The following is a 21453-nucleotide window of genomic DNA, read 5'->3' as shown; positions in this document are numbered from 1 at the left end:
TTGATTTAGCCTGTTTGGCTCCGGCACGCAGACCCTGCCGGTTCTCTCAGCCAAGCAAAACTGCTACGATGCACTGCAGTGCCCTGCGGGGAGCTGCTTTGCACATACAAAGGACTTGGCAGAATGAAGTAAAACTTAAGGAACTATTTAAAGAGAGCTATCCAATTGCTCGCTGTAATTCCTTCCTTGTTTGCAACACCCTCTTAAATGCTTGCGATCCTTATAAAGAGCTTTTCTCCACCCCTTAAACTTCACGGAATTGGATTTTACCTTCTGCGGTTTGAAGGCGCTCATTGTGAGGGGGCTGTTTTGCATTTAGTAGCATTTTTTCTCCTTTTTTTTTTTTTTTTAATGCCCAAGGCCATTTGGTTTGTGCATCAGCATTAAGAATGAGTCAGCTTGGCCCAAGAAATCTGTGTGTTAGGAATCTAAGGCCAGTGGGTAAGGCACAAAGCACTGTATTTCTCCAGGTCTTAGCAGATGGAGATTAATAAAGTCTTCCTGGATCTGGTTAATATTTTCCTGTAGACCCAAGAGGATTTTGATAACACCACGTTGCAGTTAGGCCAACTCACAAAGCCTCATTCAGGTATCCTCTTGTAAAAAGGTTTTGGAAGAACTATTTCATATGCTGCCATTAAAATCTGAATGTCTCTGTGACTGTTCTCCCTCAGCTAGATCTCTAGTTCAGCGTACAGAGATCCAGTTGGCTCTGCCTGGATGTTGCAGCCCTTCCTGCCCTCGTTTGTGCTGTTCCCAAGATTAGTCAAATCTTGAGAAATGGGATCCCCTCTAATTTCTAGATAGAGAGAATGATCTGCAGAGCTGTGGCCTCTTTTGCAGCAGAAACGTTTGGGTCCTATTTCAGTATAAGATGATGAGGTAGGCAGTGCCGCGTGCTGTGGGGGTGTCTCTGGGTCCGATCCTGGATGGGACAAGTACCGGTGCTCAGTGTCCCTGGCGCTGCTGTTTTGGGGGGTGATGTCCTCATTCCGCCGTTCCCGCGGTGCTGGGCTTGGTTCTCTGCTGGCCCAAACGGTCTGTAACTGTCTGGAGCCAGGGAGGGTTTGCAGAGCATTGCTCGATGCTCGGGGAAGCTAATGATTCATTTCCTTCCCTTCTGGCTCTGTGCTGCGATTTCATTTTATTTAAGAGCTTGATAATTCACTGCTGTGCTGTCTAGGCCGAAATGCTTGGAGTAACGTAAGTAAGCGCAGGGATGAGAGCAGCTCATCTGCTCGCAGCTCTGGGGCTGGCGCCGCTGGCCACGGCCATCGCTCGGTTTTGGTTCCTGTCGCGGACGCGTTGGCGTGGTCGGAGGCGGCCGCGGGAGCTTACGAAATGCAGACGTCCCCAGCGCCGTGTGCACCTGCAAGCCGGGTCTTGCCAGCAGCTGTCGTCGTCTTGTTCCTCTGCATTCCCGTGAGCTTTTTTAGCTTGGTTAGTCTTGAAATTATTTGCCAGAAGCGTCTGCTGAGAAATGTCAAACTAGACTTGCGTGACGCCAGGTGCTGCATGTCCCTCGTTTGGGCGGACACGAGTTGTGCTGCTAATTGCAGTGACCAGGAAAGAGCAGAATCTGGACCGGGACTTGTGCAGCGCGGCTGCCGTGGCCGCCGGCTTCAGTGCGTGGGCGGCAGAGGAGGGCTGCAAGGCCGGCAGCGCGGTACAGATGAGCTGCGTTACGCAGCCCCCGGGCTGATGTCAAACCCATTAACCGGCTCCCGGGAACAAAACTGGGAAGCCCCAGTTGCAGCGGAATCGTGTTGCTGTGTGTTGGCCTGGTTTTCGGCATGGCTGTGTCTTGGCAGGGGCTGTAGGTTTAATGAACGTTGAAATGGGAGGGGAGGAAGCAGCCGGGGAAGCGTTACAGATTGCTTCAGAGCAGTGGCATTGCAAGTATTTGTGCTTGCAATGTCTTCTAAACAAAGACCTCAGAGTAGAGTGCAGAGATGAAAAATAGCATCCCCTTTTTACTTGCAAAGCAGCAAATGCAGTAAGAGAAGAACCTCTTTGCCCATCGCCGTGTGGCAAAGCCTGCAGCGGAGCTGCGACAAACTGCGATCCCAGCTCCCAGCCCTTTTCATGGTCCCCAAACAGTTGTACGGAAGAGATACAGCATGTCTTTGCAGGCACTGGAAGCCCAGGCTGTACCAGGGATCTGGAGAGATGCCTTCAAATGTGTTGCTGAAGCATCAGCTCTGTTTCTTTGCTTAGCTCTGACCTCTTGTCCGAGAAATGCTAATGCCCCAAAACGTTCCTGTTCAAGCTGCTAAGTTTATCTTTCTTCTCTCCGTGTCGTCCCTCCCGATCTCTTTTCCAGCTGAAACTGTGGAACAAATACCGAGTCTCCAACATTCCTTCCCTGATATTTATCGATGCCTCCAGTGGGAAGGTGGTCTGCAGGAACGGCCTCCTGGTAATCCGAGATGACCCCGAAGGTGAGACCTGGAGCCCCGTGGGCTGCACTAACCTAGGCAAACAGTTGCCGTTTTATTTTAGTTCACCTGCCTTTGCCTTGGAAGTAAAAAAAAAAAAAAAAAAAAAAAGGAAACAAGCAACTATTGTCATACTTAACTAATCAAGGCGCTGCATTATTTTCAGCATAAAATTCTCTGCATCGTTCCTGTTAGATCTCGTGTTTTGGTTTTGGTTGTTGAAAAGAACAAAGATTTTCCCTCCAGGATTTTTGTCTGAAGTGCTAATGAGGAAAAAGTTAGACTAACTGAAACATTAAGTTTAGATTTTCACTGATGGAAGTACACGGACAGACAGACTGAGGGCCTGGACTCCCCATACCTTAGAAACAGTGGCTTTCCAAAATACCGAACAGGTTTTTATCACGAATATCGCAGTCAGTTAGGATAATGAATTCCCTCATTATTTACAAATGAGACAGAAAAATGCTACTATCTTCTGTTTCTGAGCTTTACTGTGCTGAGGGTTAATGTTAAATCTCATCTTCTTCCAATTTGCAGAAGCCAGAGTGAGCAAACTGTGTGCCCTTATTTATAGATGCTGCAGAAAAATAAACCTGCAGACCTGTCATTCAGCTGTGAGCCTGTCAATGCAAATGTACTACCAAGCTGTCATTTCTTCCTGCGAGATATGAAAACAGTGACTAGGTATAATTCAGGTGGCAGGAACCGTGTAGCAAGAACAAGTTGTAGTCTGAGCCATCTGTGATGTTTCCTCAGCTCCGGCTGAATATAGAGATTGATTGCTCTGGGAGCCGGCAGAAGACGGTTTGGAGCACGAGTTTGTGTGTATATACATGTGCTTTCTTTGGGGACAGGGGGGTTAGGATAAGTTCCAGAAGTACCTGCACGTCCAACTTTGCAAAAAAAGAGCTCAGTGGCATGGGGAGTTGCTATGATTAAAGCCTTAAATACAGAGGAAATGGGGCTGTGACGGGGAGTCCTGCCGTCTGCTGCCCGACTGCTGTGGAATTGCAGCTGGTGAGAAGCCGGGTGGGTGGGAGGTCGGGAACGGGCAGAGCGTCCTTGTCTGCCGGTGGAAATGGTCTGACGGCATTCCTGAACACGCACCTCCTTGCCCTGAACCAGCTCCGCTGGTGAGGAAAAAATACATCGTCGGGCACGAAAGCAGAAGAGGCTGCTTCAAGCAGAAGTTGCTCTGCCGTGGGCGAGGGCGCAGCGTACGTGCGGGATGGAGGTGGCCGTGGGGCGCGGTGCGGAGCTGGCTTCCCCGCGTGTCGGGGTGCCTGCGCGGCGGGGGGGTCTGCACCCCGCTTGGACAGGAGGAACCTCGGTCGATCTCCCTATAGGATCCCCCGTACCTTGGCGGAACATAGGGTGTTACTGCAGTGAAACCTTCTGAAACTGTAAATGCTTCACGTGCGTCCTGCTGTTTTGTGTCTTCTTCCCTCCTCCATCCCAAACTCCCCTAGGTCTGGAGTTCCCCTGGGGGCCAAAACCCTTCAGCGAAGTCGTTTCCGGGCCCCTGCTGAGGAACAACGGCCAGTCGCTAGACAGCAACGTCCTGGAGGGCTCTCACGTCGGGGTCTATTTCTCAGCGCACTGGGTGAGTAGCAGGCACTTTGCAGAGCGACCGCCTCCTGCAAGGTGACCGGTCCCTGCAGAGCTTGGTGGGCAGCGGGGCGATGGAGACGCTTTGCAGATCAGTGCATGAGCAGTTAAGAAGCTTTGGTGCTTTCGGGAGAAGCCATCAGCATTGCAATTGGATGTCTTCCTCCGCTGGCCCTTCAAAGGGGGAAAAGTTTACCGACTTTAAAAGAGGGAGAGGTCTCACTGGCAACTTACTGAGTCAGTGAACCGTTGCCAGAAGCACCAGGCACTGCCTAGGCAGCAGGGCTGCTTCCTGGTGCTCCAGAAAAGATGAGATCATGACTGGCGTTTGGTGGTATCTAGCTCACTGCGACTGTTTATGAAAGCTGGGTGCGAGTCCAGCCCTCTGAGGGGACGGGGCACAGCGTGCTCACGTGCGCGTTGTGTTTTGCAGTGCCCACCTTGCCGAAGCCTCACAAGGGTCCTGGTGGAGTCCTACCGGAAAATCAAGGAGGCGGGGCAGAAATTTGAGATACTCTTCGTTAGTGCAGACAGGTAACGAAGCACTAATGCTCTGCGCAGGCGGGGCTGGCTGCCCAAAGCCGAAAGGGTCTGTGCCTTGTGGAGTGCAAAGACGGGCAGAGCAGGGTGTTTGTGCTGCTGGAAAACCTGGGAGAACTGGTGCCTCGCAGTCGAGGAGAGCTGTGAAGGGCTGCAGGCAGCTCAGGGCTTCTTCTGTCCTGCGGCTCATTCAAGCAGTCTGCTTTGGGGAGGAAAACACTCCAAATGTGGGATGAGGCCTTAGAAAAGACAGTTAAACCAGTCATAGGGGAGTGCAGGGACTAGCTGAAGACTGAGGTTTAGGCACTAAGATGGCAGTGGAGGAGGAAGGTGATGGTACTGAGGGTTTATCTCCGTGTGCTAGAGCAAGTTGGCTCTGGTATCAGAAAGGCTGCGTGCGAGTCCTTCACCCTCTGCCCTGCAGAGGAGAGCTGGAACGGGAGTTTCAGCCCTGGGATGGAGAGCAAGCTCTGTCCGGGGAGCAGCTTTTCATTTTACTTTCTGGCTTGTGGGCCTGAGATCTGAGAGATGCTTGAGCTGCCGCTGTCACAGCGGGTTGACATTCAGATGCCCTGGAGAGCTTGAAATATTTTATTGGAAAAAAATGCATTGCAGAGCCCTTCCAGAGGGACTGCGGGCTTTAAATTTGGTACAGCTCTCCCCGAGTTTGTACCTGCCAGCAGCCCTTACAGGTGGGACGTGGAATGGAGAAAGGTCTTTGCAGGCCAGATGTTTTAACGAGGGACAAGAGAGTGGGGCAGGCGGAGGGGCTGCAGGCTGGATCCCATGTGCTGCTCCCGTTGCCCAGGTCAGAGGACTCCTTCAAGCAGTATTTCAGCGAGATGCCCTGGCTGGCTGTCCCGTACACTGATGAGGCCAGACGATCGCGCCTGAATCGACTCTACGGCATACAAGGTAGGAAGGGCCCTGCTGATGCACAGCCCTGCTTTCCGCTGCTTTTGTTGAGCATTTGTAACGTCTCCTCTTGTTTAACCAAAACAAGAAAATTGCTTTGCTTTGCTGAGTGCCGCAGGCAGAGCTGCTCCGTGTTTCTGCCCTCCGCAAACTCGCATTCCTACCACCTGCAGGCAGGCTGTTAGCCGAAACAGGACTTCCATCAACAACCTCATTCTTCCTGGAAACTTGGAAGCCGTTTTTGGCTTGGATGTTTTCTGCCTAATTATTGATTTATTTGTTTTGCCGTTTCTTGAAGGTTTAAGTTTCATTTTCTTGCTGTGCTATGCAACGCAGAGGCAGGCCATCGCTCTCCGCAGAGGCCGAGGAAGATGGCATCTGGTTTATGTTAGCGACGTGCGTTAGAAGAGTGCCTGTTTGATGTAAACCATGGCTTCGCCTTGACTGCGTGTGTCAGTGCCAGAATTGCAGCCGCCTTGGCTGCTCCGAGGGGCAGGGGGAGAGAGTCTGTCTGTCTGGGTGTTTTCAAAGGCTCCTGAAGACAAGAGCTCGCAGCAGCCCCCCTGGGACTGAGACACCGATCGTGCAGGGGACAAGCTGCAGTGTAGTGAGGCGCAAGGGAAATAGCTGGCAAGGGAGTTTCCATACCCGCGGTTTCTCCCTGTGCTTAGGGGACCGGAGGATTTGGAGCCTCCGGTCTTGCTGGATGGTGCGTGTTTCTCCTCCGCTCCAGCACAGAGTCGGTTGGATGGGTGCAGCGGAGGGGCCAGGGGAGGAGCAGCCTTGCCAAAGGTGGCCAAGGGCTTGAGGCCATGGCTGGACCCTCCTGCTCGTCACTGCTGTCCTTCCTGGCTTTGCCTGTGTCGCTTCTGCAAAGCCTCAGCACTGAAAGGGTGCCAGAACGACCTGAACCCTTCAGTTCGGGTTATCCATCCATGTTGGCACTAATATGATAGTTTCCCTGATTTAGGTGCTTGGCCGAAGCTCCGTGGGCAGCAGAAATGCTCCCTGCTTGCAGTCCTCTCCCAGCAGCCCTGCTGGGGCGACTCAGGTGCCGCTGCCGCGCTCTGCTCTCCAGCCCGACACCACGAATAACCGCTGGCCTGCTTTAAATAGCCGCCCGTTTGCTTCTTAATTCCCTTCCCAGGAGGCAGAAGCATTCCGGTTTCGTCCGTCCTTCCCCAGCCTGTTTACAGACCTCTCCGGCGCGGGTTTCGCTGCCAGTTTCGCTGGGGCTTTCTGCAAATAAGGTGTCCGGACTTGGACGCTGCCGCGCCGGGCGTGCCGCAGCCAGGGAAACGGGGACAACAGCCCTGCTTTCAACCCCAGCCGCTGTCTCCTTAAATGTCTCTTTGCTGTGTGCTGACCTGAAAATGTAAATACGTGCTGTTGCCCTGCGCCCTGGCCCTCTTCCCCGGCCGGGGCAGCTCCCGCGTTGCCCCCTCCTCCGAGCTCGGCAGCGGGGCTGCTTTTCCGGGGAAAAGCGGTGGCTCTGCGCGGTGGGGACCTCCCTGCAAGGGCGAGCTGTGACCCACGGCGTCGCCTCGAAATGTGGGGGAGGCTCCCGATCTGCCTTTCCCAAACGGACGGCTTTGATGCTCCCGAAGGTCTCCCGAGCCATCTGCTGCCGCCTCTCCGAGGGCCCCGTGCGACCCGCTGCGAGTGCAGGGCAGCGGCGTGGTGCCTCGGTGCGGTCCCTGCGTTTCCCATCGCTGGTTTTCTGGTCCGCGGTACCGATTTCATCTAAAGGCTTCTCTATCCTCGCGTGCGTGGCGTGACCCTGCCCCGTGTCCCGGCAAACGCCCGGCGGCCCCGTCTCTCCCTCGTTAGCACCCCCGCGCGCGTGCCGTCGGGACGGGACACGGTGGGAAAGGGCTCTCGCCAAACGCTGGTGCAGAGGAGCCGCTTTCGGCAGCTGCCAGCCTCTCCGCTCCTATGCCTTCCCAGCGGTCCTGTGGGCTTCTCCTTTCTGCGCATCTCCAGTAAAATCTGGAAGCGATGCTGTTCACCCCGGACATCCTTAGGTGCATTTGTTGACGTGCTTCTGGTTCTGCTCTATAAAGCCTGCTCGGCTTTCCCGCTTTCCTATAAGACTTGGACAACCCTGCGTCATTCGTTGGGACCGTCGCCGTTCTCCATCCGTGCGGCCAGCCAGGCTGCCGGTCCTCGCCGCCGCCGAGCAGCCCCCAAGCAGCCCCCGGGGCTGGGTGCGGGTCGGTGTCCGCGGCCGGCCAGCCCTCTCCGCGGAGCGGGAGCCGGGAGCAGGCAGCGTGTGCGCGGGGTGCGCGTCCCCCTGCTTCCCTCAGGCCTTCCCTAAGCCCCATTCCCGGGGCTGAAATAACAGAGGAGCTTGTCTTCTCACGGCGTGCGAGTTCCCGAGCGGCGCACGGCAGCGAGATGGGCAGCTCCCTTGTTGTTTTAGTCCTGTGTTGGCCCCTACAGCATTCAAAAAAACCAGTGAAAAATGTAGGTTGAGTTGCTTTATTTGGGTTTGCTTGAATGCCCCTATTCATAAGCTGTGCGGAGCCGGGGGCTCGTACCATGGCCACCTATATTAAATTGCTTCTGGGTGCAGCATTATCTGGAGCGCGCTGTTCCTCGTGTCGTGGAGGTAATTCTCCCTTGCGCGTGCCGCTCCCGGGCTGCGGGGCGGCTGCCGGAGACGAAATCCCGTAACGTGAGCTCTCCTGCTTGCGGCACAGCGAGCAGTAATGAAATTTGTGCCCAGGCAGGAACCGCCCCGCGTCGCTGCGTGCCTCGCGAGAGACTTCAGGGCCCTGAACGTGCACCCTGGACTCCGTCGTGGCTCTCGGGGGGTTGCAGTCAGCTGGGGAGACTTGAGAAATCTGTTTCCTGCAGGCCCTGGGCTCTGCTCCAGGCCCCCCCGGTCACTCCCGCCGCCCAGCTGGTGGGAACGCCGTGGACGGTGCTGTTAGGAAAAGGTTTCCCGTACCAGATTGCTAGAGGTTTCTTCCGGAGAGGCGGAAAAAGAACAAAACCGCAGCCCGCGCTGCAGTTGGTGTATTCTCCGAGTGTTTTGTTCACAGGGATTTGATTATCCAGCCAGCAGATTTAATGCAGATAAGATTTCCATGTCAGATATGGGTTTTAATATATAAATAAATAACTGCATTGTCAGGCTCGGTAACAAATCGTTTGGCGCCTGTGTTTTCATAAAACGCTAGCCCTGTGGGAATCGAATCCATTTCCTAATGCATAAAACGAAGCCGAGCCCATCTATGCTAATTCTAATCTGTGCTTATACAATATTCATTGCAGAAGATCTGATTTATGATTCTTCTTGATAAGTAGATTCTGGTGTTACGACTCAGGGCAATTACCAAAGTCCCCGAAAGGCACTAAAGCAATAAACAGTGGATGTAGGTGGGTGAGCGGGGGCTCGTGTGTGTGTCTGGGAGGGGAAGCGTCTGGGTTAGCGGGCGCGGAAGAGATTTGCCTGTAGGGGCTGCTGGGCAGGGACGGTGCCCCGGTCCGCATCTCTTGCAGGTGGGACACGTTTTGTATTTGCGGTAGGAGGTTTTAGTGGCTGGGGGCTTTGCTGTGTGTTTGCATCTACGAATCTGGTAGAGTCTTAACGCTTGGAATTGTACATGAAATCCCCGAGGATTGCGGGATCGCTCTCGCAGAATAACCTAGGTGTCACAATCAGGCCCTTAAACTTCCCAGGTCAGCAAAGCTAATTTGAAATCTTTTCTGTGCTGCAATGGATTTATCAGGGTGCCTGGCAAAAGGACACACAGAAATGGTTGTGGCCCCCCGAGGATGAACCCGAATTCCCTGCCTTGCAGGCTGCCTGTCCGCCTGCGTTTCGGATGCACGATGCAGAGCTGGGGAGGACCGAAAGGCAGCATTTGGGATGGGGAGGGGAATCGTAAATGCATACAGATCCTGGTCCTGGTGCTGGTCATCGTGAGCTTCTCGTGGCTTCGGGAATAGTTCGTGCTGCTCCGTCTCGCAGGGTAGGGCCGGAGTGAGTTCCCCCGCGCCGGTCTGTTTAACCCGTCCCTGCCCTCGAGCTAGCTGGAATAGCAGCAGGTAATGAATGAGCCTCTCTGTGATTTCGGAGCCCTTTCCTGGCATGTGTAGGGCCAGCCGCCGTGCCGCAGCGCTCCGCGGGCCGGGCCGGCTCGCGCATCCCGCGAGGAATGTGGACGGCGCTGTCTGGGCTGGAATGAGGGGAATGCGGCCGCGCGGGCAGCCCGGCGCGCACAGACGGCCGCGTGTTTCCCAGCGCCCTACCTGGAATCCAGGCTGTGAGTAACCCACTGTTTGAGGGACCCCTGAGCGAGCCTGGCCGCGGCTGCGGGGCAGAGCACGCTCGTTGCCCCCGCGCAGAAACCGCCTCTGCGGAGCACTGCTGACAGCCGAGCTTTAAAATGATTTTTGGGGCTGGGAGGGAGAGGTGAGGCTGGGGGGGCTGCGGCCGCCTCGGCGTCGCTGGGTGAAGGAGGGGATGCTCGTGGCAGCTGCATCGAAGCCGAGCCGTGAGAAGCGGACGGGGAGCTTGAACCGAGCGCTGGTCACTCGACCCCGTCTCTTAGGGCCCGATGTCACGTTTCTTCCTCTTCCTTCCTTTCGGGACGTTGCGTCGTCTCCTTGAGACGAGCCATCCCGCCCGCCGCGTCTCTGATGCGCTCTCCCTTGTTGTGCCTAGCGCTTTGACTCGCGCATCGTTAGGGCCGAGCTGCAGCCCGCCCTGACGTGAAGAGCCCCGCTTCTGAGCGTAGCGGCGTCGCATCTGTTTCTGCCGGGACGAGCGCAGAGCTGTCGAGCTGAACCGAGCTCCCAGCCGCACGTCGCTCTCGCGGGCTCGGGAGCCGGCAGCTGGGCGCTCAGCGCGGCCTCGGCGCTGGGACCGGGATGAGGAGGTGACGCTGCGTGACGGCGACGAGGGGGGCTGCGGACGGGGCAGCATTTCCCTGCGCAGAGGCCGAGCGAGGTGGGCTCCGGGCTTCTTCGCGAGTGTCGTGCGACGACCCCCGGGCGAGCCCAGGGTTGTAGCCTTGTCCTCGGCTTTCATAGCCCTCGGTGGCTTTTTTTTTTCTTTTTCTCACGACAGAAGTTTGAATGTACATATGACTTAGAGGTGCAGGGTGGCTGCCCAGGACCCTGCGGCCTTGCTCTCAGCAAAACCCTCCCTTTGCCAGCTCCGTCCCCTGGCCACGCACCCGGCCTCCCCGCTGCCTTCGGAGCCGCGGCCCCTCCGCTTCCGCTGGGGCTGGCGTGCCGAGGAGCCTTTGGCATTTCCCGGCTTTGTTCCCTGTTTCGCGTGCGAGTTCCTCAGAGGCCAAGGACCAGAGATGGAGGGGCCGTAACGAAGTAATTGTAGCCTTTGAGAACGATGTCTCACAATATGGCATTAATAAATGCAAACCGTGCTCCGAGGCTTTCTGAGCCGCAGCCCCGCACAGCTGCCCTGCTCGTTCTCCGCCGTCCGCGCTCGCGGAGGCAGTGCTCCCCTTCGGGTATTCCCGGCTGGGCTCCGTGGCCCCGAGCGTTGAGCAGCAATCCCCGCTAAATTAACCGGTTAGCAGCTGCCTCTCGGTCCTGGGGCCTCTCATCCTCCCCGGGACGTCGGGTGTCTGCCTCGCCGAGGCCCGAGCGCTGCGGAGCAGCATCCAGACCACGGCGCGGTCACGACTCGCCGGACGGCTGGGCGATGATTTCTGGGTGCTGGCAGGGGTGCGGGGCACGGCGGGTCGTGCAGCGGTTCGCGGCTGCTGAAGCGTGTGGGTTTCTGCTGGGAAGGAGCACATCCTGCTTCCCGGCCCCTGCCGTGTGCAGTCCGCCCTCCGGAAAGATTCACGCGCCCGGCTTTGAGCTTGCGCCAAGCCCTTCGCTGCCGGCTGTGCTGCAGAGCTGGGGGGATAGTGCCTGCCTGGCCGCTCCAGCTCCTGCTCCAGCTCCTTCCTCGCCTGCCGGAGGAGCTTTTCCTCCAGGTAACCTGCAAGACAGGACGAGCTTTTGAGGAGAGTCCCTGTCTGCTGAGGCGGAGTTTGCATCCGAGAGCGTCCGTGCCAGGCAGCGGTGCCCTCTCTGCACGCGAAGGGGAAAGGAGGGCAGCGCCACAGCCCGTCTCCCCGCTTGCTGCTCCGGCCTCCCGAGTTACGGTGCTCTCCTGGGGCAGGAACAGGATCCAGGGACCCTGCTTCCCAGGTCACGCATGAGCCGCAGAAAGAGCGCGGTCGCTGGGCTCCTGCCAGAGCCGTCAGGAAACATCCCTTTTCCCCGCGCCCTCTGGCTCCCAGGTTAGCGCTTTGGCTGACGCCCCTCGTTCTCCTTCCGCTGCAGGCATCCCGACCCTCATCGTGCTGGACTCCAAGGGCGACGTGATCACGCGGCAGGGCCGGGTGGAAGTGCTGAACGACGTCGAGTGCCGCGAGTTCCCCTGGCACCCCAAGCCCGTGCTGGAGCTGACGGACTCCAACGCCGTGCAGCTGAACGAGGGCCCCTGTCTCGTCCTCTTCGTAGGTACGGAGCGCTGCCGGTTTCGGAGCAAGGCTGGGCTCGAGGAGGGCCCTGCGGTACCTGCGCGCTGGGCTGGAGCCAGCCAGAAGGCCCTCTAGCCTAATAACCCCTCTCTGGTGGTGACAGCGTCTGCGGGAAGTGGCATCTGCCCGTGTGCATCCCCAAGGACAGTGTCCTTGCTCCCGTGTCCGGAGAGGCCGTGGGGAGGTGACGGGCTGCACGAGAGCAGCTTGTCAAACCCCCTCCGGGCATTCGGGGGGGGCCGGCAGCCCTGGAGCCTCGCTGCCCCGGAGGAACGGGTCCTGCAGCCCGCGGGGACTGGCCAGGGCCGTTGTTCCCGTGGCATAGCCTGTCCGTGCCCGCGCTTCTCCCGCAGCTCCGGCCCTGCAGCCTCAGGGATTTGGTGGAGCAGCAGTTTGCAGCGGAGAGGAGCTGTCGTGTAAAAAAAAAAAGATGCTTCGGTGGCGGCTGTGGGGAGGAATGCTAATGAGGTGCTGAAGAGAACCGGCGACGCACCGCGGCCGTCGGTGGTGGTCGAGATGAGAAAGGGCTTTTCCGGAGCAGAGGCCGCAAGCGCACGCGGGGTGGCAGCTGAGGCAGAGGATGGGTCGGGAGGAGTCTCTCGAAGGGGCTGCAGGTCGGTGCTGGGAAGCACGGCTCAGGGCTTGCATCCCTGGGCTGAGCCAGGCTGTGGCGGACAAAGCATCGTCTCGCTTGCTCGGCCGGTGCTTGGATGTTCCCTCTCCGTGGGAAGCTGGCCGCGGGACAGAGCAGGCTTTTCCCCAAAGCTCGTGTCCCTCTTCCGTGCTGAACCCGCACATGAAGCTCGGTTGTGGTTGGAAACGGGCCCGGAGCTCATCCTGAGCGCAGCGGGGTGGTTCCCGGTCGCTTCCCTTCGTGCAGCAGATGGTCACGACCTGCTCCGAGCGCGTTCGTCCCTGGATCGCTCTCCCGAGGGCTGGTGAGGCTTTGCTGAAGGCCAGACGTGCCCGGAGCCCGCCGGCAAGGCGCTGCGCCGAGGGGGCTGCCCGGGACACCGGCAGGCATCGCTTCCCGCTTCCTCGCGTGCCCTTTGTTAGCAAAACACCTTTTTTGCGGCGTTCGTAATACAGCTCTGGCTCGTTCCCTTCTTCCCTTTCAGATTTCCTTTTGACCCTGATTATTTATTCAGCAGAGCCCAGCAGGGGATGTGAGCGCGGAGCCAAAAATACTCTCCCCGAGCTGGGCGGACCAGCCCGCCGCGCCGGGCGTGATTGATGGGGGCCGTCGCCGCAGGTCTCTGGAAAGGGTTATTTTTGTCTTGCTTCAAGCAGAGTTTCTTCCGTCACCTTAGTGCACAGAGCAGCGTTGGGAGAGCACTCCTGGGCCCACAGCCGCGCTGCTCTCCCGGGTGCAGAGGGTGCTCAGCCCCGGCGACGCGGGCGCGGAGATGAGGCTGCTCCCGCTGCTCCGGGGCGGTTTGGAGCCTCCCCCGCGGCTCTCGGAGGCGGCTCGGCTTTGCCAGGCGCGTCCCCGCACGACGCCCCGGCGGATGGAGCCGGGGGAGGTCGGGGCTGTGTCAGCGGGTTTCGCGAGTCTCGGGTTTGCATAAAGGGCGAACAACACGCATCCGCCGCTCGGGAGTTGGGGCTAGGTTAGCCAGAGTGTGGAGAGCTGCCTGGCGCCCAGCCAGCAGCGTTTGTTTGCGAAAAAATGATAAATAAATCAGTGCGCGAGCCCCGCGGCTCCACGCGTAGAGCGCTCCGTCGTGCACGCAGGAGGACGGGCCCCAACACGCAGCGTGCCACGTCTTGGCAGCCCCTTTTTTCACTTAAAGAAGCCGGGGGGGGTTGGCAGAGAGGTTGGGAGCGAGGCAGCCTTGGGCAGCGGCCGGGGGGTCGGCGGTGGCGATGATGCCGGACGGCTGCGGCAGGGACCGCGAGGGCGGGCGCGCGGCCGGGAGACCCCGCTGGAGGAGCCGGCGGCGCACGGGGCTGCTCGCTTGCTTTTGATTTTTGTATTTTCGATGCTGAAGTTGTCCCCAAACTGAAATCGTTTCATCCCGATGCCGCTCAAGGACGCTGTCGCTCTTCTCCCCGGCTCGGTGTTTGAACGCCGGCGGTGGCTGGCATTGAGTGATGTTTCCCTCTCTTTCTGCTGCACCTCTGTCAAACCAAAGGTGCCTCCGCAAAGCTGGGGCGGAGGAGCCACCGTCCCGGGGGTCCCGGGGCAGAGGGACGGCGGGCGGCGGGCAGGGGCAGCAGCAGCCTCAGGTCAGCACGTTCGTTTGGGCTTCAAAACACCCTGGCGCTTTTCGGACTGCAGACCGGGCTTTTCGTGTGCGTCTGTCCCCGCGCGCGAGCAGCGGCACCGGGGGAGCGGGAGCCTCTCGGGTCTGACGCTGGGGCTCCCCTTCGCCCCGTGGCCTTGCCGCGGGATGGAGCTGCCTGCGCCCGGCCCCTTTGCGCCCGTTTGCTCCTGACCTCCTTCCTGCGGTGTCTCCCTGTTTTGTCTCCCGCGTCTGCGCCCTGCAGATTCGGAGGACGACGGAGAGTCGGAGGCAGCGAAACAACTGATTCAGCCCATAGCCGAAAAAATCATCGCCAAGTACAAAGCCAAAGAGGAGGAGGCCCCGTTGCTCTTCTTTGTGGCGGGAGAGGTAAGCGGGAGGAGAGCTTGGTCAGGGCAGAGCCGCGTCCTGCTCCTCTGGCGCCCGTGGAGGGGGGATGACCTGTCGGCCGTAGCGCTGAGCCGGGCTCTGCTGGGCTGGAGTCCTGGCACGCTGCATGCGAGGACCCAGCTGGGCTGGGTGCTGCTGTCCCGCTCTTCAGCTGGGTAAACTGAGGCATGGAGCTGCTGCAGCTGGTCGGGGGCTGCGGAGCAAAGCTAGACCTGAGTCCCAGCTCAGGGCCCTGCTCCCTAGCAAAGGGGTCCCAGCGCGGTGCGCTTCGCCTTAAACCCCAGAGCAGGGCAAAGCCACCTCGGTTGCGGTGCAGGAGTTTGGGGTGGGGAAGCGGAGCTCCAAGGGAGCCGGTGTGCGCCGGGGTCCCCGGGGCCGTGCTGCCCTGAGCTCTCCGCCGGCTCCTCCCACGGAGCGCAGCTGGAAGCCGGGATCCCAAGCCGGATTAAAGCAGCTCAGAGGCTCTTCCCGGGGCAGGTGAGACCACCCCGGCACTGTGCGCCTGGGGATGTTCAGAGGTGGAAAAGGCCGAAGACGGGAGAGGGACCCGGTGGGGACGGCACGGCCCGCGGCTCCCTCCCCGCCGCCCCGGAGCGGGCAGGGGCCTGCAGCTCCAGCCCCTTCCCCAGCGGCTGGCAGCCGCCCGAAGCAGCCGCTGCGGGGCCGGCGCGGGGTGCTCGCAGGCAGGGCCTGCCGGGAAACGGGGCTTCTCCGCTGTCTCGTCCCCCGTGCCAGCCCTCGGTCCTGCCGCGGGCCTGAAAGCCAGGAGGGTTTTGCGGAAAGGTGGCCAAAGCCGGCCCCGTGCTCCCGTCGCGGCCGCGGCGTGCAGCGAGCGGCTCCCGGGTGAGGGGCCAAGGCGAGCCCCGCGCATCCGCGGCGGGTTCCCAAGCCTCCAGCTCGGCCCCGCGGCCCTGAATGAGCCCCTTGTCGGGCCGGCCCTGCGCCGCCCCCCCCGCAGAGCCCCCGGAGCCTCTTCCTCCCGGCCTCCCGCTCGCCGGCTGGCACTGGAACATTGCCGCTATTCATGCGGCCGCCGGGCCGAGGAACGGGGAGCAGCCGGCGCGGCCCGTGCACCCACCGCCGCCTCGATAGCCCTGGCCGCGGGGTGCCGCAGGATTTGCACGTGCCCCGGGACGTCTCGGGGCCGGATCGAAGAGGGGCCGCGGTTTAGTCCCCGTTCGGAGCTCGCCCCTCCGCGTCCCCGGGGAAACCTCCGAGCGTCGCCGAGCCGCGGCGCTGCCGAGCTGGAGGGGCGCGAGGTCTCGTCCCAGCCCGGGGTAGATCGGCCTGGCTTGTCCCGACCCTGCCCGCGCCGTAGGGAGCCGGCGGCCCGCACGGTCGCCTGGCACGAGCCCCCGTGAGATGCTTCTGGGCCGGGTCACAGCGTCGAAGCTGCAAACTGCTCCTGGCTCTCCTGCCTGCGCTGATGGTTTTTCTCTCTCCTTCGTTTTGGCCTCCAGGATGACATGACCGACTCGCTCCGGGATTACACCAACCTGCCGGAGGCCGCGCCCCTGCTCACCATCCTCGACATGTCAGCCAGGGCCAAGTACGTGATGGATGTGGAGGAGATCACGCCAGAGATCGTGGAAGCCTTCGTGAGCGACTTTCTAGCAGACAAGCTAAAACCCGAGCCCATCTAAGGGGGCTTCTGCGCCCACGGACGTTATTTAAAACTAGGTCTCTCTTCTGCCGCTCGTGGATTCTCCAGCGTGTTCTCACGCCCGACCCAGTCTCCGACCTTCTTGTGGTGCCTTGTTTTACGCAGTGAATCCTTCTCCTAAGCAAACTCCTTGAGATGCACTTTCAGCAGGGAGTCGTTGGCGTTTGGAGACTTCGCTTGTGCTTCATGGTGATATATTCTCTAATAACCAGGCCAGAACTGTTACCATATCGTTATTTTATACACGGCACTAGCTAGCAGGCAAATCTTTTCGCGTGGTGTTCTCCCAGCGTATGCATCAGGCAGCGGACGGGGTGCTCGGGGCTCTTTTCTTCTTCTTCTTCCCCTTCTTCCCTTTCCTACTACCCTTGCAGACCAAATTTCTTCAAGGAAGCAATAAGGAAATTGTCCCCTTTGCCCCTTGCCCACCTTCCCCTCCCGCTTGAGTAACAGTGCCCTGACGAGGCCAAGTCCAAGTCTTAACTGCTGACAACCTCTGAAAGATGACAGCGCAGCCGAGCTCCTCCTCCTCCTCCTCCTCTTCCTCCTCCTCCTCCTCCTCGGGGCCAGAACTGCCTGGGGTTTCCCACCTCCCAGCCCAGATGCTTTCTAATGGCTGCGCGCGTTGGGGGAAATCCACCCACCCGCAAAACACCGACCCTCCCTCCGGCCCCGGAGCGGGAGGGGGACCCCCGCCGGGCTGCCCTGCCCTCCCCTCCTCGTCTCCTCGTGCTCGTCCCTCCTCCTCCTCGCCGTCTTATCCCGGCGCTCTGGTGTGGATTGTCCGCCCCTCTATGTTAGTCGATTGAGCTGTTTTTCGTAGGTGTGTCCCAAACCCAACGTTAATGGTGCTGTTCTTTAAAAAAACACAACATCCCTCCCCCCTCCCTAAGGCAGGCAGCACGGCCGAGCCCCCAAAAGTGACATTGTAAAAACTGTACATGGTGATTGGAACTTTGTAATAAAACTGTTATAATAACCTGGTTCTCGGAGGTGCCGCGTGCTGCCCGGCCGGTCCGGCGTGCGGGGATGGAGGGAGCCTGTCCGGGATGCGCGCGAGGAAGAGGAGTTTCGCAGCCGGACGCGGGGTGGACGAGCAGCCGCGGCCCCCCGGTGCGGTAGGTGTTGGGTGCAGATGGCTCCCGGCAGCCGGGATCCCGGCCCCCTTCCCTGGGGCCGGCGTAGCCCCCTCGCACCCCAGAGCCCCCCGGGCAGGGAGGAGCCACTCGGCAGCCCGTGGGTGCTGCTGCGCCGAGGATGGGGGAGGATGAATAGCGCGTGTTGTGCAAGGCGCTGCTTTTCCTTGCAGCTCCTTTGTCAGCGCTGGCAGGATTACGGCCTCTCCCCGTTTATCGCGGTTGCAGCAACCCACCCTGGCCGGAGCTCGGCAGAGCAGCCGGCTCGGAGAGGCAGGAATCGCATAAATCCGTATCGCTTTGCACGCTTCCCGGATTCCTGTCTTCGGTGGTGATTAACCGACTCGTGAGCGGTTCAGGCAGCAGCAGCGCCGGCTGCTTCGCTGCATGCACCAGCGTAACTGCAGCCACGGGGCTGCGCACAGAGTGCAGCATCATTGCACGCCTTGCCCCGTGCTGAAATAACTCAGCCCTGCCCCAGTGGGCTTTTCTGAGGAAATACCCTTTTTGGTGTTGCTGCCCACCCGAGGGCTGGGGGTGGTGGGAGAGCGGCCGAGCAGCAGAGCTGCTTCCAGAGCCTGCCGCCACCGCACGCTATGTATGCACAGCGGGTTGCTGTCGGTTTGGGGCGATCTCGATGGGTTTGTGGTTTGAGAGACGATTACAGCGAGGCTGTAACCGGGACCGCGGTGTCCGTAGCGTTTGGCCGTGCAGCAGTGGCTGATTTTAGGCTAAACACGGAGACCTGCCTTCCCCTCCAGCCCCTGTGGTTCGGGCTCCCGAGCGGCAGGGGTGGTGGTGCGGGGCCTGGGCTCGGAGCACACAGCATTGCCGCCGTGACTCGGGGAGCTGCTGCAGAGCGGCTCTGCCTGACCGCAAGTAGTTTGTTTTTCGACCAGCAGCCAGTGTAGGAGAGGCTTTTTAAAATGCGCGGTAGGACGCAGCTAGGGCGGGCACAGGAGCCCTCCCTCAATAAACAGCTATGAGCAAAGCTGGAGAACATCGTGCAGCACAGGCAGGATTTCCAGAGCGACGAGGGCTTTGCGACACAGCCCCGGGTGCGCACGTGGAGCCCCCGGATCCGCAGAGGTGGGTTACCGCAGCCAGGCTTGCTGCCGGCCGCCCTCGCGGAGGTGCGGGCAGGGCCCTGGGCTCCTTCCCTCCCTCCCTCCTTCCCCTGGAGCCCGCAGCTCGTTCCCCTTCGATCCAGGTTGACTGCAAGTTGCAGTGCTACAGCTCCCTCCTCCCAGCCTTCCTGTCCCTCACCCATAATTCATCCGTCGGTGCTGGAGCCGGGCGGGCTGCGGGGACAGACACTGCCACCTCCCGGCCGGGAGCCCCCCGAGCGCAGCCCCAGGCGCTGCCGACACCCCGTTCAGGCTTCCCCGACCCAACGTCGAACATCCGCCGGTTGTCAGCACGGAGGCTCCTGTGTCGTCCCCCCACGGGGCTGCACGGGCCAGGGGGCCGCGAGAGGGAGGACGCGGATCCCCAGCACACCCGCGCGCACGCTGAAGAGCCGAGTAGTGACGCGGTGGGCTCCCGCCAGGCCTGGGGCCGCGTGTGCACAGCAGGCAGCACGGCTAAGCTCTGCCTCGCCGTGAGAAACCTGATGTTGGTGCTCTGCCAAGAGGGAATGAGATTTAAGCACGTGTGAAGAGGCCCTTCCACGTCGCTGCAAGAGGGGCTGCGGGGAAAACGGAGTCCTGCAAACCCCTCTCCGGCAGCCCTGGAGGGGCGCAGGGGTAGCTCCGCGTATCTAATCCCACCATCTCCCCCCCTCAGCAAACACAGGAGCCCCAGAGTTCCTCCTGTTGCACTTGCACTGCGGGGAGCCAGCCGGGGGGTGAGTGCCGGGAAGCAGGACTGGTTCCAGGCACGCTCTGCCACTGTCAGAGCTATTCAATACACACGACAGTGCAAACAAAACAGCCTGAGCTGCTCTTTTATTGACTCCCCTGCAGGATGCCAAGGGGAAGAGATGTTTTTTTCAGCACCCAAATCTCACAGCTTAGCCCACTACGGGGAACTTTTGCCTTTCATCTTCTTGCTTGTGCCTCCGCAGCAATTGTCTCTTCCCCTCGAACAGCACAACGGCAGCAGCTATCGCAGAGTTCAAGCTGTCCACGCCTGGGACCACGGGAATGACCAGTCTCCTCCCCCCCGTGCTCGCTGCGAGGTGGAGCGCGTCTGGACTCAGACCGTGGGTCTCTCCGCCAATCACTACCGCCACGGGGGTTTGCACCCAGTTCTCGTAGTAACACTGCGCAGCGAGCTCCGGGACACGGGCACCCACCGCTCCCTCCCCATCCTCGCTCTCGGAGGGATGAGCCTCGGGCTGTGATTTCACAGGAGCCCGCACGTTGCGAGGAACAGCCCCCGAGCCGCTGGCGCTCCCCGACGTGAATCCTGTCTCAATCTGCGAGCCGGGGTCTTTGTTGTCCGCCACCCAGACCCGGGCGCCAGCAGGAAGGTGGCTGGGAACAGATTCCCAGTCCAGGTTGGCAACGATGGGCACGCGGAAGTGCGCTCCCATGCCTGCACGAAGCACCTTGGGCTCCCACGGGTCCACGCAGCCTGAGGCAGAAGGGAAGGAAAAAGTCAGTGCAGCAGCTCCTGAAGCAAAGCACGTCTGGGCAGAAACTGCTTACAAAGTCTCTGGAATGGCATCCTAAGACCGTTTATTCCCTGTCTTACCCCCAAATTTGTCAAACTAAACTCTTTCCCCCCCCCCCCCCAAGAAAAGGCTCTTACCTTTGGCGAGCAGCACTTTTTCACAGCCTGCTCCAGCTGCAGACCTCAGAATAGTCCCCAGGTTTCCTGGATCTCTGATATTGTCACAGATTAGGACCACTGGCAATGAGTTGTTTAGCTGAGCAGCAGGATAAGCCATCTTGGCATGGTCAGGCTTGGAAAAGATCCCTGAGGAGACAAAGTGCCGATAGGCTTCTGACTAATACATCCCAAGGAGAGGGCTGAGGCTGCTTTAGTTGGCCCCAACTTCGCTATAGAGATGTGCCAGAGAAAGCATTAGGAAAAGCGCTACTTAAAAGTTTGATAAGACTTTGACACTTTGCAACGAGAACTATTTCCCGGTGGAGCGTGAACAATGCGCTATTAAAAATGGGCGTTAGGACCTTCAATGTACCCCAGGAGCCACTTTCACAGCTATCGCAGCAGGCCAAATAAAAGGAAGTCTCAAATCATTCCACTCTTGACACACTGCCAGAGTGTCTGGGGGAAGCTAGTGAAGAGATAATCATACCCCCTTATTAAGTGTGGAGTAAGTTTCCCTTTGAGCAGTGTTGTGGCTGTTTCTAAGGCAACTTACCTATAAGCCCCTGAGGAGTTATGAGGTCAGACCAGCTCTTAATGTCTTCAAATTTCACCTTAACTAAGTTTGCTCGTTTTAGCTCTGCCTCGGGCAGCTCCTTCAGGTGCCCCACGGTGCTGAAGAAGAGAGTCTGCAGCACAGCTCCTGCCTCCAGGGCGTCCTTGATCAGCCTGTGACCCTCCAGCAGAACCTTCCCGTGGTGGTCCCGGAACTTCCGCGACTTGGCGATAGTCACCACTTTTCTGCGGAGAAGTTATCAGAGAAAACGACCGCGATGCCAACGCCGGGCGCCAGCGGGGGACGCCGCGCAGGAGCCCCCCGACCCGCTGCAGCCGGCGGCGTGATCTGGCCCAGAGCCCCTGGGTTCGCCCCCGCAGCCCGCCCCCCCCGGGCTCACCCCAGCCTCCTGTCACCGGCCGCCGCCTTCTCGTACCACAGCCCCGGCCCGCCTGAGCGCCGCTCCACAGCCGGCGGCGGGCGGGGCTCCGCCGGGCCCCGCCGCGCCTCGGCCGCCGCGCCCCGCTCCTCCTGCGGCGGCAGCACCCGCACCGGGCTCCGCCTCAGCGCCCGCGCCCAGCGCCGCCCGGCGGCCGCCTCGGGCGACCCCGCGGGCCGCAGCAGCGGGCGGCCCAGCCCCGGCGCCAGCCGCCCCAGCGCCGCCATCTTGG

The 21453-nt window shown here is 59.9% G+C and overlaps 2 protein-coding genes across 4 annotated transcripts in view; one reads left to right on the top strand and one right to left on the bottom strand.

Moving 5' to 3' along the window:
- Positions 1-17298, top strand: part of NXN (nucleoredoxin) — a 70137-nt gene extending 52839 nt beyond the window's left edge. For all 3 annotated transcript variants that reach the window (XM_026101473.2, XM_064523176.1, XM_026101470.2), the window contains exons 2-8: positions 2324-2441; positions 3911-4044; positions 4483-4583; positions 5398-5504; positions 11817-11996; positions 14507-14631; positions 16113-17298. In XM_026101473.2, coding sequence (XP_025957258.1) covers positions 2324-2441; positions 3911-4044; positions 4483-4583; positions 5398-5504; positions 11817-11996; positions 14507-14631; positions 16113-16295 — 948 coding nt within the window. In that variant the 3' untranslated portion in view covers positions 16296-17298. The remainder of the gene's footprint in view (positions 1-2323; positions 2442-3910; positions 4045-4482; positions 4584-5397; positions 5505-11816; positions 11997-14506; positions 14632-16112) is intronic.
- Positions 17299-19369: 2071 nt separating this feature from the next.
- MRM3 (mitochondrial rRNA methyltransferase 3) lies at positions 19370-21448 on the bottom strand. The gene is made up of 4 exons (XM_064523177.1): positions 21183-21448; positions 20783-21027; positions 20206-20373; positions 19370-20028 (listed from the first exon to the last, which is right to left on the bottom strand). The coding sequence occupies exons 1-4, from the start codon at positions 21446-21448 to the stop codon at positions 19463-19465; spliced, it is 1245 nt and encodes a 414-aa protein (XP_064379247.1). The 3' UTR covers positions 19370-19462.
- Between the last annotated feature and the right edge of the window lie 5 nt (positions 21449-21453).

Source organism: Dromaius novaehollandiae, chromosome 19 (assembly GCF_036370855.1).
Source record: "Dromaius novaehollandiae isolate bDroNov1 chromosome 19, bDroNov1.hap1, whole genome shotgun sequence".
Taxonomy (NCBI): Eukaryota; Metazoa; Chordata; class Aves; order Casuariiformes; family Dromaiidae; genus Dromaius; species Dromaius novaehollandiae.
The sequence above is the reverse complement of the archived record's forward strand: the minus strand, read 5'-3'. Positions and strand labels throughout refer to the sequence as shown.